The sequence below is a fragment of the Trachymyrmex cornetzi genome, unplaced genomic scaffold (assembly GCF_001594075.2).
Source record: "Trachymyrmex cornetzi isolate Tcor2-1 unplaced genomic scaffold, Tcor1.1 scaffold59, whole genome shotgun sequence".
In the NCBI taxonomy this organism is placed as follows: Eukaryota; Metazoa; Arthropoda; class Insecta; order Hymenoptera; family Formicidae; genus Trachymyrmex; species Trachymyrmex cornetzi.
In genome coordinates this window covers 166,561-183,341 of record NW_017299903.1, presented here as the reverse complement: position 1 = coordinate 183,341, position 16,781 = coordinate 166,561, and the positions used below count along the sequence as shown (strand labels likewise).

The 16,781-nt window shown below is 32.1% G+C and overlaps 1 protein-coding gene across 1 annotated transcript in view; it reads right to left on the bottom strand.

Annotated features, from left to right (window-relative positions):
- Window positions 1–16,781, bottom strand: part of LOC108766424 (uncharacterized) — an 84,373-nt gene that overhangs the window by 13,992 nt on the left and 53,600 nt on the right. Inside the window, exon 4 of the mRNA XM_018515707.1 lies at window positions 15,102–15,288. Coding sequence (XP_018371209.1) covers window positions 15,102–15,288 — 187 coding nt within the window. The remainder of the gene's footprint in view (window positions 1–15,101; window positions 15,289–16,781) is intronic.

Below are 16,781 nucleotides of genomic sequence, written 5' to 3'. Positions count from 1 at the left end.
ATGGCCAATGCATACTTTGTAATATTTTGATAAAATTAAAGTTCTGTTAAGTATTTTTTCTTTAATTTCTCGATAGTATTTGTTACTTTAAGCTTCAGTGAAAATAATATCCCAAATATTGTTAAAAAGTAACTAGAATAAATATATGTTTTTTGCATTTTAAAAAACTATGGCCATCATACCCGAGTTTACCCTAACATTCGTTTTAACAATAGTAGCCACAATTAAGCGAGATAGTTACACTGTGTGAAACTGAAGTACGAGAGCGCGGAGTCGCCTTACATCATTATTCGCTTACGTTACCAGGTTACAATAAAAAAAAAATATGTGTGAGTTGGTGTTGGCAGTCGCATCTTGACTGGCCTCGAGACTCTTCTTCTCCTTAATATCAGCGTTATTCCATATCATGAACTGTCTATATCCATAATCTGATTCGCTGCAGCAACAGCGGCGATTTAAACTATTAAAAAATTCGAACTAGTAAAAAATCGGAAACTGTCCTCCACCTACAAAAGAGACGACAATTTCGCCTTACATAATGTGAATTATTCAACTGTCATTTCGGATATTATTCCTTGCACTCTAATAATCAAAATAACAATTTTCTCGCACCAGCCTTGATTCCGTACTCCGCGTAAAAAGGAAGAAGTTAATGGTCATTCGATGTGCACGGTTCCGTATTTGGCACAATCCGCGTAAACGCCGTGCGATTTGTTCCACCGACTAATCCATATAACCGTTTCCTTCGCGCTGCATTATTAGCGATTATGCCTTCGAAATGTCGGTACGTCGAAATTATTTAATATCTCGATAAATAGACCTATTTGAACGAATAACGGAATCTGTCTCCCCCTTGAGAAACACAAAGGAAAACCGTGTAAAAGTTCTGGTCCGATTACTTTACTGTAGTAAGTCACTCTTTCATGACGCTCGTTCCGAACATAAAAATCTAACGGTTTATATTATCTCAAAATAATTAATCTAAATAATTTAATTGAATGATTAATCTAAAATAATTATGTTAAGAAAATTAACTGCATTTTTTAATATTATATAACATTATGTTACATCATATAAATTTAATCATTTATAATCCAAAGAAGAGCCATATATCGTTCACAGTTAGAGTGGAACAGGGCTAGTTGTGATATTTTTTATTCAAATAAATTGTTTTAAAACGGTACACATTCATTTGATTCAATAAGTATCTACTTATAAATCTTTAATATATTTTGTAAATGAGAAAATTTTTGTTGATTATAAAGAAGTAAAGTGATTCACCCATGGAGCATGTTAAGCAACCCCGAAGAGTAAGTTGAGTCATAAAGATAATTGTTTAACATGATTATATATTATTTAAAAAATAAAAGAATTATGTATAGGGTAGGTAGTCTAACAGTGAACCAGTAGTATATTATGAACCATTGCAATATTTCGTAAATGCGCCGTTATCAGATTGTGTTGCTATCATGCAGTGACTCGCATTTGAACCTCTTCTCGGCTCCCCAGTCGACTGACAGATCGTGCCAAGGAATGTAATTAAAGGAACGGCCATGTAACGTTATTTTAAGAATATTGGGTTGCAAAACTCAGATCTTTATTTTAATAATTGTAAGAGATATAAACCTCTGAAATTTACATGATTCATTGTTGAACCACTTACTATATCAATTAAATCTTTATTGAAGTTTTTATTTTATAATATAATAATTTGTAAAATACTCAAATTCTTAAATTGACAAAATTTAAAAAACTACAATCTTTACTCTTTATAATAAAAATTAAACATAAAATATAGCTTTAATTGTTAATATAGAATAAAAAATATCAATAAAGACAAATTTCATTTGAGCATCTGAGTTTGTAAAATTAGTTATCAGATACTTGATCCAATAAGTTTTATATCGGTGTTTATTGAAACACACTAATAACTTATATAAAAACTACACACACATTTGGATTTTAATTAATCGCTGTAATTACCATACGTAGACCAAAAAGAACACTCATTTAATAGTTTTACTTTTAATGCACGAAAACGAGAAAATACACGTGTTCGGCTATTGACACAGCCCGAAATAGATTATTGTATTCAGCGCAATAATTTTCGTCTTTGCGTTATTTTTATAGATATTTGCATTAAGGCTAATTTATCCCTTTGCTTAACTAGTCTCATTTTTCTTATTATTACAACTTATAACGAAAAAATTTTTTTTCAACGTGTATTGAATTTATACATCTAAAAATGAAATTTAATATATCTTTGAAAGGGAGAAAGAAAGAAAGAGGGGAAAAGGAGGGAGGGGAGAGAGAGAGAGAGAGAGAGAGATATGCCGCCTGGGTATCTCTCTTTTCAGCAATAATTAGTACATTTATTATTAATTATATTTTGTTGAATTATAAATAACAGAGCGTAAAATAGGATGTTTTTAACTATTAATCAGAATTTTAAATCGAATTTCAAATAACACACGAGTATTTCAATTAATTTCGTTCTACGCATTACCTCCTTTTGTGCAACAGGCGATCTAGCGATACATATTTATAACTCTAGTTATTTTTTCTTAATGTTTTTTTATTTTCTTTTATTGTTAAAGCAGAGTCACAATATGCAATTTCACTGAACGTAAAGAATCGAGTCTCGCTGGATAGTCAGTCGATTTCAGGTTGGTGTCATAGTGGACAGTGATTTTTAATTAAATACGTGGACGTTTCAATTAAAATTGTCGACTGGAGAAGCAACGTAATCCCCGTCATTTTCTTCCTCTTTATTCATCTGTCCCATTTTCACAGAGACAATGGAAACAGAGTGATTCGAATTTTAAATCCGCTTCGAAAGCGCCGTAAATAATTCATGTCTTACTTTCAGATCGCGAAAGAGTTTGAGAATTTGACAGTATTAGCAGTGATTCCGGATAAAAAAAGAAGATAACAGATGTGAAACCAATCGATGAAATACAATTAAGAGCTTATTCGCACCGTCGGCTTTCCCGTTCTTTTATCTGTATTTTCATTCCCTTTATTGAATGTCCGCAATCGTGCTTCTTTTCCGTCCTATTTTTTCCTCCATTACTCTTCCGCGTTCTTTTCCAGAGCGTCCACAGCATTTATCATCTGTGAAATGCAATAATGCTTCTCTAACTCACCTTGACTCTAATTTCATATTAACTTCATCGGATTACTAAGCCGCTAAAAAGAATTTATCTTACATTATGGTTTAGCACTTATTTCTTCTTTCTTATATTTTTCTTTTTTCCGTTTCGTGAGCTACCACTTCACGATCAGTCATATTTTTTTCCGCTATATATGGTGTCGTTCCCGTTCGATGTTTCAACAGATGCTGCCAGTTCTGACTTCTCTCTTTCTCTTTCCCGATTGTGAGTCTCAAATGCGAAAGGCGTCAGGCCGATGTAACGTCGAGGGATGAGGAACCGTAGAAATGAAAATTTTATAGGAAATAAAAAGGTAAAGCGCGTAATATCCGATTGGTTCCTTCGCCAGAAAGTCGAATGAAAAATCGCAGCGACGGAGAAATCTCTCTATTTTAAATCAAATTTCGCGAGATGAAAAGCAAAGCTGTATAAAATAAATCTAGCAGAGAAATGAGGAATGCAAAATTGCGATTTCATCTATACTTAATCGGTGAGAAAACACAAAATAAAGAAAAATAAACAACGCAAGAAAGACAGTTCCGTATTGCAGAAAGACTTGGACAATTTTATCATGTTCGCACGGATAATGAATAATCTTTTACGCAGTCGTGGTAAATCTAGACGAACCGACGATGGTTTACGAGCGATAAAGCGCCATGTGAAGTCACAACGCGTGTATACACACACATTCATGCGTTCGAGGTATTTACTGACGTGAGGCAAACAGGTTGCGGTTTTCATTTCCGCAAAAAGACCCTGAGCTTCTGCCGATGTTCTGCATAACACGTAACTGTGCTATTATATTGAAACAATGCATGAAGTGTGTTAATCGAGAATAATACCAACGAAGCGTATATAGTAGTTGGTATTAGCAAAGAATCCACTGTATAAGTCAAAGCGAGAAAAAAAGCTAGTATCTGTATTTTAGAAAAAAACCTTCATATTTTAAAATAAACAATGCTTTGATATCATGCATTTCGAACTTTCCGTATACCTTGCTAGTGATTGGAGCAAGAATAGTCTTTAATGAAGATTTCTCTCTAAAGAAACAAGATACTCGACTTCCTCACAAACTTACAAACGTTTCCCGAAGGAGAATTCTCGTCTTTGGAGTTTAAATCCAAATGATTCTTCTTCTTCCGTCGAATAATAGAATTCCATACTTTCTTCCGACTCATCCTATCGTAGTGATGACGATCGTTTAATCGAGTGATAATCGCCCCCAATGCGGAACACTTTTGTCTCGTTTGCGACGACGCACTCTCGTATTGTAAACACCGGTAATAGTCCAACAAGTGGGACACCCAACTGACCCAACCTCTTTCCCCTCAATTAAACGCGCCTTATCGGCGCGTCATCGTCAAACGACAAACAGCACGACCACTCCCTCGGCATGTACCGAACCATCGGTCAATCCCTACAAATTCGCAACGATAATCGCTTTCTACCCACGCGATCAGTCTTTGAATGTATGCCTCGATATCTATATATAAGCATGCACTCCTTTTTTTCCTTGCTAAAATAACCCGTCAATCTGTATCGTAAATACAGCGAATGTGAAAATTGATCATATTCCATCACACACAACTGACTTTTTCGCACGTAATGCTCCTCATCTCAGCACTCGCGCTGTTGCAAATCATAATTATTTACACACGGATTTGGTTCATCCGGAAACAACACGTTCGATTATTAGTTCGAGATGTCACGACGACAAGTAACGATAAAAAGTTGGTTGGTAAATAAGAAAAAGCGAATAGAACATAGCGACCACCTAGAATCGCGTGTACCACGATGACTGTAACGGATCACTTGGCTCAGCCGCTGAAAAGCAATGACCTAGCACACTACCGACTTTTATCCGCGCCGCTCTTTCAACGTCCGTCCGACGAACGGCGTGAACGCACTTATATCGATGTCGTGTTGGAAGAGCGGACGACGATGAGTACGACGACGACGACGACGACGAGTCGTTTTATCGCATCCGGCGCCGAGGACTTTCGATGAGGAGGATTCCGGCCTGTTAGTCCGCTGCACCAATCGGCTCGTGTGAAATCATCGCACAGTACGAAGTGGGGCGACAATGACTCGAGTAAGGATTACAAGATTATACGAAGTCCATTTTTACTAGATTTATTAATCAGGCAAACTCTAAATCGCACCGCAACTCCATATCAATTTCGTGATTATCTATCCATAATAAGGCTTGACACTTGTGAAAAAATTCGGGCGAAAATCTTTTCATTGCAATCAACATTTTTTATTTATCATCAGGTTCTATTCGTCTTGAGGACTCAAGAGTGGATTTTCTTTATAACAAAATGTGAATTGCTTGTACACAAAAGCTGTTACATTATTGCGAATATGCAATACTATGCATATAAAGACGTTTCTGAAAAAGTAAGGTAAATATAATTTTTATTCAATACAGTCTGGAAATCGAATATCTATACATATTGCAGCAATGCCGCAGTACAATGTCGTCTATGTATTATTTCTACGTGTAACGCAATTTCAATCGAAAGCTGCGGATCCAGAAGGTTCCCGCTTTGAGTTTGTATAACCGAAAATATAGAATAATGAAATTTCACTGTATTTTCCTTTAAAATTCCGTGCAAAAATAATAACGCGATTTAATTTCCAAAGTTTATGAGAGATAACAGACGATAAAAAAAATTAATTTCAAGCTTGTCATAAAAGTTAACATTTCCTGCATGCGTCCTCGAATAAAAGAAAGCAATGTACGAGAAAAGTAATTAAGTATGACAACGAGCAATTAAACAATGTAAATTGGTTCATGGAAAGCTTCCGCGATATTATACACTGTATAAGACGAAACAACACGGAGAGACTTCCGGATGTGTTGCATTTACCTCGTCAATTGAGTCGCACGCGTGCAAACGTCACGACAACGGGAACGTCGATCAGTCAAGACAGACTGCTTGTCCCTGATGAATCCTCATTCCGTAATCGCCGAAGGATGTGCGGTCGCCGATGACGATAAACAGTGGTTATGACGGAAGTTGCGTCTTCTCAAAATGAACGAACGGATTAAATGCGTTGTTAAATAACAAATTTGCGAAAAATTCAACAATGCCTTATCTTTCTTTTTTATCTAGATTAATCTTCGAAAAAATGGGGAAAATATGAAATTAAATAATGTAACACAAAAATTATAAATAAGCATTCAAAATTATCAGATTTTTCAATATTAATCTTCATGTGTGCGTTTTATTTTATTTTTTTAATTTAATTAAAAACTAATTTATTTAATATAAAGGCATTAATAATTTTAAATCCTGTCAGTTTTTCAAATATATATGTTACAATTATTATATCAAAAAATGAAACAAATTTCAAATAAAATAAAATACGTTTTTTTATGTCTTCCTATAAAACAAATTTATAAAAAATTGTAAAAAATATTTCAATCTCAAATAATTTTGGTTAGTTTTAGCCAATTTTAATGAGTATTCGATTCTAATCACATAATCTAAGATAAGAATTGATAAGAATCAATCTCTCCTTGATTTTTTAATTCTATAATTATCTACTTGAATAGAAAATTCTAGTTTGAATGAGTAGATAGAATTTATAGAGATGTGTTAAGTATTAATACGTTGAAAAGTTATTATGTAAATTTTTTATAATTTTGAAATAAACGCAAGAAAAAAGATGTAATAATGATAAAAACGAATTAACAATTTTTTCTCTTAAAAAATCAGAACGATACGAGTAAGATAACGTCGTGAAGTCACGCGTAGAGATTGTTACCGCTTTCCCACGCGTGTCGACAGCGACATGCAATTAGCCACCTCTGCCGCGAAATAATCCGGGAAACAATAGCGAGATTAAGGACGCAGGCGCAAAGTAGGCGATGCAAGACACGATCTTCATTCCACATTGCTACTAGGAGCAAAATAGAAAGCATTTTGTTAATGAACGCACATTTTCATCTGCAGATTTAGATCGATGTAATCTTAATTATATTAATTATTTGTAGACATTACGTTAAGAAATGTCTTGTAACGCAATGATTTCCTACTTTCTTTGTCGACAGAATTTAGAATTTAGATTTGAAGATTATGGAACTGAGTGCAAGATATAATCATTAAGATTCTGAAGCTACTTTTTTCTTTTAAATGACTCATAATACATATTTCGGGAGCAGTTTTTATTAAAAAAAAAAAAATATATATATATATATATACAGAAAGAGAGAAAAAGAGTTCATATACTGTATATTTAATAATAATTCACAGTCCGCATAAAAAATATACTAAATAATATTATATTAAAAACATAAAAATTACATTAAAAATATATATACGTTAAAAGTTCTAAAAAATAAGTACAATATTTTTACTAGTGAACGTTGCTTTTTCCAACTTTCTGAGGATTTCGCAAAACCACATACAATAAAATTAGCCATTGCGATATTCTTCTGCTTGGATGATCTAATCATTGTATTTCAAAGAAAAAATGTCTGTCTTGCTCGGGTTCGTCGGTTGAAATCGCGATCGGATGCGTCACGTTTGGTACACTTCGTGCATACAAATCGCGAGTTTAACTCACGACAAGACACTTTAATGGCGGCTCCCTGGCAGCTAACGGTCCGCATTCGTCAGACACAAGTACGATTTTTCTTGAGGATATCGTGAATCGCGTGGAAATGATCATCTATCTTCCATCGTCTTCACTATTGAGTTTGCGAGATGCGAGATAAGCCATGCCGTAACGTTGCGTGTTCGATTCCACGATTAGAAATCCGAGGTGCGTACATTTATGTCTGAGATCAGAATTTTAGCAAGCTGAATTCTCAATATTGCCAAGAAAGTAAAAAGAACCTTCTGCATGCTTATTGAAGGATTTAATATTTAGTGTTGTCTAGTCTCTCTCCTTTCTTAAACATTAATCTTAAAATTGTCATAAAATATAAAATTTATATTGTCCTCTATTTTAAATTAATTATTTAAAAAATGGATTAGGCAGCACAAAGTTGTAATTTTTCTTAGAAAAATATAAAAATTCTATACATAACATAACGATTTATGTAATTTACATCACTGATATATATAAAACTTGTAAAATAAACCTAATACACATAATAAATTTTTAATAAATATTTAATTATATTCTCTTATCAACTTTTTTTCAAACAAAACAAACTATCTTTCACAACGATATATTAATGTTTCAATCGTTATTATTTTTGATGTAGATATGGTTTATGATAAACAAGTAATATACGTTCAAGATAATAATAGCAATAAACTTGTAAAAATCATTCATTGAACGAAAAGATTTCATTTTAATGCCGACTAATCCTTTGCAATTAGCATTCACACCTTTTGAGCTGGTTGTTCAGTATTTAATCCTACGCGATGTGTCTCGTGTACCGAACGTGATCGGCAATAGCAGTGCCGGGATCGAGCGTGTATTTACGTGGATGGAAACGGGCATTCATGCGTACATGGACGCGCCCAAGACCCACGCAGATCTTGATGACAGAAGGGGACGTTGTGCGTGGTTCAAATCGGGACTAGGATGGTTCTTCCGGCGGGAGCATTTCCGGTGCTTCAGACAATACCACGGCGATGACGATCGCGACGAGAGAAGGTTGTCAACGAGAAGCTCTCAACTCTCGATTAAACTGACACTTCGCTTCTCGATCTCGTTCGTGGCAAATAGGCTCATAAAGTTACATTTAATTTTTAGTATTGATTTCACACACGAAAATATTACGACAATGAGGTGCACTTTAACAAAAAATGCTCATCTCAAAAGATTCAAATTAAAAATTGTATTTACGATAATATGAGAAAACTGATATTTTGATTTTTCATATATATCAGATAAAAATTATATTCTTTTTTTATTATAGATATTAGTATTTTTTGTATCAATAATATACCTATCTATATCAAATTTTATTGGTATATATTTTTTTAACTATTGTAGATACTCAATTTCTGCCGAGTATTCTTGAAAACACATAAAAAGCAATTAATTTTACTGAACTATTTGACTTTATAAAATTTATAATAAGAAGGATGCTAAGTCATTCACATTTCATTCGCGATTTATTGTTAAATCGCTCGAGCACAAAAGTTGGGAATAAAACACAGAATTAGCATATAGAACGCACTTGATCGTGCCACATAGATGCCACTTCAACTTTTTGCGAGGGATGAGATACTAGCTTAACAGAAACGACTATTAGGCGAATTCAAATTATGTATCAATATTTACATTCTAACAAGGATTCACACGTCACTCATTTCGACCTTCGCCGAATATTTCTTCAAGATATACATAGACGTTATACTCTATTTAGAAATATGCACTCTAAGATACTATGCGAACATGATGGCAGAGCAAAGGAGTATGCAAAGCGAGATGCAAAGTACTCGTAATTGGATATGATAATATTGTAGTAAATTAGAAAATAAGATACAGTGCAATATTTGTCCTAACGCTTATACTGCACACTCTACATTAAGACTGAAAGTATACTTAATTTCGTGCTCATTAAATATTTCATAGCGAAGACATGGTTTATCGAAACGATTTGATGTGGCGATATTTTACAGAAGAAAAAAAGATACACTCCAAAATGTAAGATTTGTGATATATCTCTTTTGATTGAAGTAAGCCAGTTAAAGCGACATATGGTATACGTTATACGTAATCATCCGCAAATAATATTAGAATGTTAATTTCGTCAATTTCTTCAACTGTTATTTTCGAATGTATTCAGTTATTGAAAAAACAAAAGTTGCATTGAAAAGAGAAAAGTCTGGAATTTTTAATGAGTATAAACAATATTTAACAAAATGTTTGTATATCAGTTTACTTTATTGATAAAAAATATGCTAATAATTAAGCCTATGATTAATATTCAAACCGTAAACGCAATAAAAAAACTGTCAGAATTTAGTAGCAGCTATTAAAAAGGTTGTCAATATAATAAAACCGACATGTTGGAAAATATTTTTACGAGTTTTCGTTTAAAAAGTTGAGTTTTATACAAATTTAAATAATACACATTTCGGAAATATTAATCCTTTTGGATTATTAGTACATTGTTCATCAACAAAACGAATTTTTATACATACATATTTGTATGTTAAATTTTATTTATACTCATTAAAAATTGCCGACTTTCCTCTTTTTAATGCAATTTTTGTTTTTACAATAATTGAATATATTAGAAAATGACAGATGATTAGTTTCAACATCTTCCCGTGAGATACCGTGTATTATCTATTATATAAGCACTTAAGATTGAATTACCGTTAAAAAGCATTTATCTCCTATTGATGGATTCACATGTATTATACCTATGAGATTCTTAGTTTAATATTTTTTACTTTCTACTGTACTATATGTGCTTAAATGCTTGAATATTTAAATGTATATATTGTACATAATTAATATTATATATAATTAATATTGTTACTATTATATTATTAACTCCTCGATAAACATAACTATAATATAACATCAAAAGAACCGACCAACATCGCGGAAAAGAGATATTATCGATAATACTTCAATAAATTCGAGTATCGATTTAACATTTTTAACTTTCTTAAAAGTGGAAAATCTAATTAAAATAAATCGCTTGATGTATCTTCAAAATAACACGAAAAGTTTATCAAAGCCTCATGCTGTAAGAAAAAGGTTGTTCGTCAATTAGTGCATAAGTTTCTCCTGAATTGGATATTTACGCTTCTTTAAAAATTCTCATCGTTTTTGCATCGATGGTAATATTTGCACGTGACGAAGATATCGAAGGCCACCAAGTATATATTAAAATCTGTATTGTCGGCACTATCCTTGCATCGTCATTGCGCATTCGTGCGAAAGCGGTTTTTCCGCGTGAGTATACATGTAGGAAAAAAGAATAATATACGAGGCCGTGAAAGAAATCAATTAAAAAAGATGAAATAAATGAATTGACACATTAGGTGTGTGTAAGATGAAAAAAGGGATTATTTTTTCATATAATAAGTTGACCATGGTTAATTTTTTTTTAACTAGATATACAAAAGATAATATTTTTCTAACAAAGTTTCTTCCGACAATGTCGCTTTATCGGGACCATTAACTGTAATTGTATTTTCTGGCTCATCTAACTCCCACGCGCATAATAACGGAATGGAATGTTCTATAATGAGATTTTTAAATGACACAAAAGAGAAATAGAATTTTCTCGGAATTCTTACCGGAATTGGGTCATCGTTATATCTATCCGCAAGAGAAAAGCTCTCGAGAAGCCCTTTTTTTCTTATATTCTTTCAACAAAATGCTGTATTGTAAAGCTCAATGCTTCGCAATACAATTGGCTCGCAAAAATATATCTTTAAAATCCGAAATAACATTAACTAATGACAAAAGAACAAAATGTTTTTCTATGATTTACTTGTATTTTATATATTAAATCGTTTATACAATATTATGAAATTATTTTTAAATTCTTAAAGAAAAATTAGTAAACTACAGAAACGTATAATATACTTTCTTCTATTAATGCTAACTCTAAATAATTTTTAAATATAAAATAATGCCATTAATATTTTAATAATCATATTGTTACTTAAATTCAGAAATATTTATTTTATAACTTTCTTGGCAGCACAAGGATAATACATAAAAATATGTACTATTTTATTTTATTTATTACAAACACACATAAATCTTGTTTTTATTTGTCTTACGAATTATATTGTATTTGCTTCGACTTCTTCTTACCGTAATAACCATTATTATAATAACATAAATTGTATAAAAATATATATTATATGTATTTATGTAATGTATAAATGCGATTGTATTATAATAATAGGCTTAAAACTTATATATTTTATGGGTTTGCTAAGCCTAACCAAGTCCAATCGTTTAGTGATCCCTATGATTTCACAACCAACAAATTCTTTACTTCTACTGCCATCTATAAGCTATGAGAAGATTTAAGATACCGACAGTTGGTAACAAAAGCCTCTGTAAAATCATGCTTTCTTATAGATGATATGGCAGATATGTATCGGTAAAGCAGGAATTACAACGAGAACAGTTATACGAAAATTAACATTAATTTACTGAAATGCAACACATGATTTAAAAAATATCTATAAATAAGCTTGCAAAATTATATTTTATTCTACTGCGATATATTATATCGCGCAAAGATTAATAAAATAAACTGTTATAGGAAACTGCTTTATCCTAAATATCTCAAGCATCTGTATAACAAATCAAACTAACCAAGATTCCTTATAAATCAAAGAATTGGAAAGAATAAGGGCACTAGGAGTCAGGCGCAGAAGACGTCGCGCAAATAATACACCTATGAAGCGTGAAACTTCTTTATTCACACTGAAAAAAAATATAGTCAATTTTAATAAATATTTAGTTGAATACTGCCAACTAAATATTTATTAAATATAAAGATATATTTATTTGATACAAGAAATATTAATTTGATTTAACAATCTTTTTTTTTACTGAACAAATATTTATTTACGGTAAGTAAATGTTTAGTTGGCAGTATTGAACTAAATATTTATTGAAATTGACTATATTTTTTTCTCAGTGCACTAAACGCGCTTACATGTTTCGGCTCACTTTTGAGCCTTCCTCAGAGACAACATAAACTAACATATATAAACTGTAAATAAAAGTTATCCTGTAATGGTGAGCTCCCCTACATCTGGGATGTAGAAAGAAGTTTCACGCTTCATAGGTGTATTATTTGCGCGACGTCTTCTGCGCCTGAGCCTTCTAGTGCCCTTATTCTTCCAATTCTTTATCTCAAGCATCTTAGATACATTTACTTTGTTTACATATCAAGGAAAGAGAAGCTCATTAAAAAAGAGAGGTTTATTAAAAAGTTACAACAAATCAATGTCCTTTCTCACTTGATCATAAAAATGCACTCATAATTATAATATAATAGGAATTCTTATAATCTTATATGTGTAAAAAATTAGAATAAAATTAAAATATACAAACAGTACAAATTTTGTTAAAATATATATTTTTAGGTTATGATATTATAAGTTGCTCGGAAAATTTGATTTAATTTCAAAGTAATTTCTTTTCTTTCTTTCTCTAGTCTTTTTCGTGTTCCAAATTCGTGACGCTGTAAATATAAAACGTCCCATTTCATTTCCCAAGTATAATATTTTTTCTTCACTGCCCTTTCGCATTGCTGCAAAAACAGAGTGAAAAGAGAGGTAGGGGAAAAGTGCACTTGATTCCTTTTGAACAATATCAACTCGTTAAGGACGCACCGTCGTGCGGTGTCTGTCAGTCGCAGCGATGCCAGTAACAATTCGAACAAAGCGCAATTAATGTCGACCGGCTCCGATTCTATCGCTATTATACCAAAGACAAAGTGTTAACCGGTGTTAAACACCGCGTCTAAACGTGTTTCCGCGGACACAAAGCGTTTCGACGATTCCGACGAAATCGTGTGAGCTCATTGTATGAGAGGCACAAACACTAGATTAAAGACTCGTTATTCCATTGTAATTAAAATTAATAGAATTGTCTCCAATGTTTTCAAAATGGTTATTCACGCATGTATACGTATATTAGTAACAATGGTTATCCATGCACATATATATAGTAGCAGTTATCATATTTTCCAAGTATATTCATCAAAATTTACACATTAGATATATGATATCTGATGGAATTATCATGGAAAAAATTTAAATTTTAAAGAATTAATTTCATTGTAGGTATTACGATCTTTAATCTATAGGAGATTTTTAAAAAGTGCAAAAAATATTGTAATATATTTCTTAAAAATATAATAATCCATTTCTTTGTATTTATAATACATATTCTTTCAAATCGTTTGCAAAGAGATTAGATAAGAATTTCATTAAAAATAAAGAAACATTAGAATAAAAAATAACTTACATATAATAGTTTTAATACTTTTATTTTTTTAATGGTATAAATAAATGACGATCCTAATTTATTTATCATTAAAAATCTACTTTTGCTAGAAGTTTCTCTTAAGTTCTCTTCATTTGTAAACAGAGAAACTACATCTAACGAAAAGAGTGTATTGTCATTAGAAATTTTTAAACTATTTATATTCTTAGTGAGTTGAAAGCTATTCCCTATAAAACTTTTAGCCGGAGATAAACTTTTGTTCAAAATTTTGGGTAAGAATATTCCCAAATTATTTAATGGACTTCCGATGGAGAAAATTATGATGCATAATCAATCATTATAATGGATAATCAATTTTATGAACTTTAAGAACATCGTATGCCCGCGGTAAAATTGGATTTGACGTATATAGATATTTGTAATTAGCTTCACTTATCACTTCATTGCGTTTCCATCTTTTCAACATCTTTTCAAACTCGTGATTACCCTGTTTACCTAATTACGTGCAATTTGTACATACGTATCGCGATCATTAAGCATCGATTCCATCTTTGAAACGTAATCTGATTTATTCATTGCAACGGGTGGCACCCAGTTGGACACGGCTCAATTGGACACGAGCCACTCACAGCGCTTGAGACTACAAAGCTCCTAAGCACCGGTCGCTGTGATTGGTGGTGTCCAATCGAGACGTGGTCAATCGGGATCACCCCCATTGCAACCACTACATTGCCTTTGTCCACATATGTAAATAACTAATATATAAATAATTAATATATGTGTTTTACATCCTGACAACCTCCTTAAAGAAAAAATTCAGAAAAATGTAAGTCTATCGTCATATAAATGCTAAAAGTTTAGCAAGAAATTCGACATATCGTTCAAGATATAGCGCAAACCGGTAATGTAAAATTCAGTACCAATCGGACGGTAGCTTGGCGTAAAAAGTATATTGGTGCTGTTCGCAGCATTGAAACGAGACCATCGCGAGACGACTACATTTCGGTCATATCAAGAGCGATCAGTGGTACTCACCTATCGGAGATGCGGTGTTAGCTTCCCGAAGACTGACAGTTTCCGGTTCGATGGCTGCTTCATCCTCCTCGATCAGCGGTGGTGGTGGTGCTAACGGTCGTGTCTCGTAGCCCCAATGTTGCCGAAAAGCACGTGCGCCGCCATCTAGGCGGACGCGTGGCAGCTCAACGAACATCGCATCACCCAACTGAAAGTAAAAGACCGCCCGCCGCGTTAAATTGGAGTCGTCGTCGGGAAGAGGAGATCAATGAACAATCGTGCCGAGACCGATTATATACCAACGAATTTGATTTAAAAGAGCTTCATTCCAACTGATTAACGAGAAAAAATCAGTAAAAAACGCACGAAAACCTAGTAACATACACAATAAAAAACATTGTATACTTGTAATGGAAACGGTCTACTCATGTTCTTGTTAACAGTTTGTGTTCGATCTTTTAACATATTTGAGTGTTAATTTAACATAATGTAATTATGTTATTTATCAACTTTATGTTAAATTGATATTAAATATTTCTTAGTGCGAAAATAATTTATGAATAAACAAATAAAAATGTATTTTAAAACGTAAATTCTAAAATGAATGAATAAAATACGTGTTAATTTAGCATATCATAAAATTATACTAAATTATACTAAAAAATGTACTTCCATAGTTTGTTTACAAGCTGTCATATCCCAAAAGATCCATTTAAATTTTTGTGTTCACTTAACATAAATGAATATGTCAATAAAAAACACAGATATCGTATAAAAGAATGATCACAAAAAAGATAATGTTGACACAATTTGTAAACAAATTATGGAAGTACATTTTTAAGTGTAATTAACATTCATGATATATTAAATTAACACGTATTTCATTCATACATCTCTTAAAATTTACGTTTTAAAACACATTATTTTTATATTATTTGTTCACTTACTCATAAATTATCATTTTGACACTAAGAAACGTTGCATATCAATTTAAAACAAAATCTTTAAATAACATAATCACATTATGTTAAATTACCACCCGAATATGTTAAAAAATACGAACAGTTAATAAGAACGTAAACGGACTATTTCCAACACAAATATACAATTGTTTTTTACGTACAAACAAATGAGAGTATAGCGCGATACTTATTGTTATAGTACGCAAACGACTAAAAAGTTTGATTTATAAATAGGTTAGATTTAACTTGCAATCTTCGATTTTATTATATTTTAATTGGTCACGTCGAAAGATAATAATATAACAAGAATATAGCACAAATTAAAATACACGGTTAATTAAGTAGAACAACACAACTTTGATAAGTTGTAACTATTTAATGTTTTACTCTGAATTTAGCTTCTCTTTACTCATCTGCTCATGAAATGCTAATTTGCACACGTGACACAAAATGATCACAAAGAATTAGTAAAAGAAACTGTAACGCTTCCATAAAATTAGTATTTTATTTTCGAAATTTCCAGTCACAAAAAGTCATATTTCTAAACGTCAGTCTTCATTATATCATAATTTGAAAACTGATAATTTTATAGAGAGAATCGCAATACCAATAAGATAGGTTGTGCCACATAAACATTTCGAATTCGCGAGCCAGCCCTTTAAGAAGCAATGATAACGGTATGCTTGGAGATTCATTAAAACATCGGCTTCTTAATTGGAGGCACTTGTACTCCGAGCGA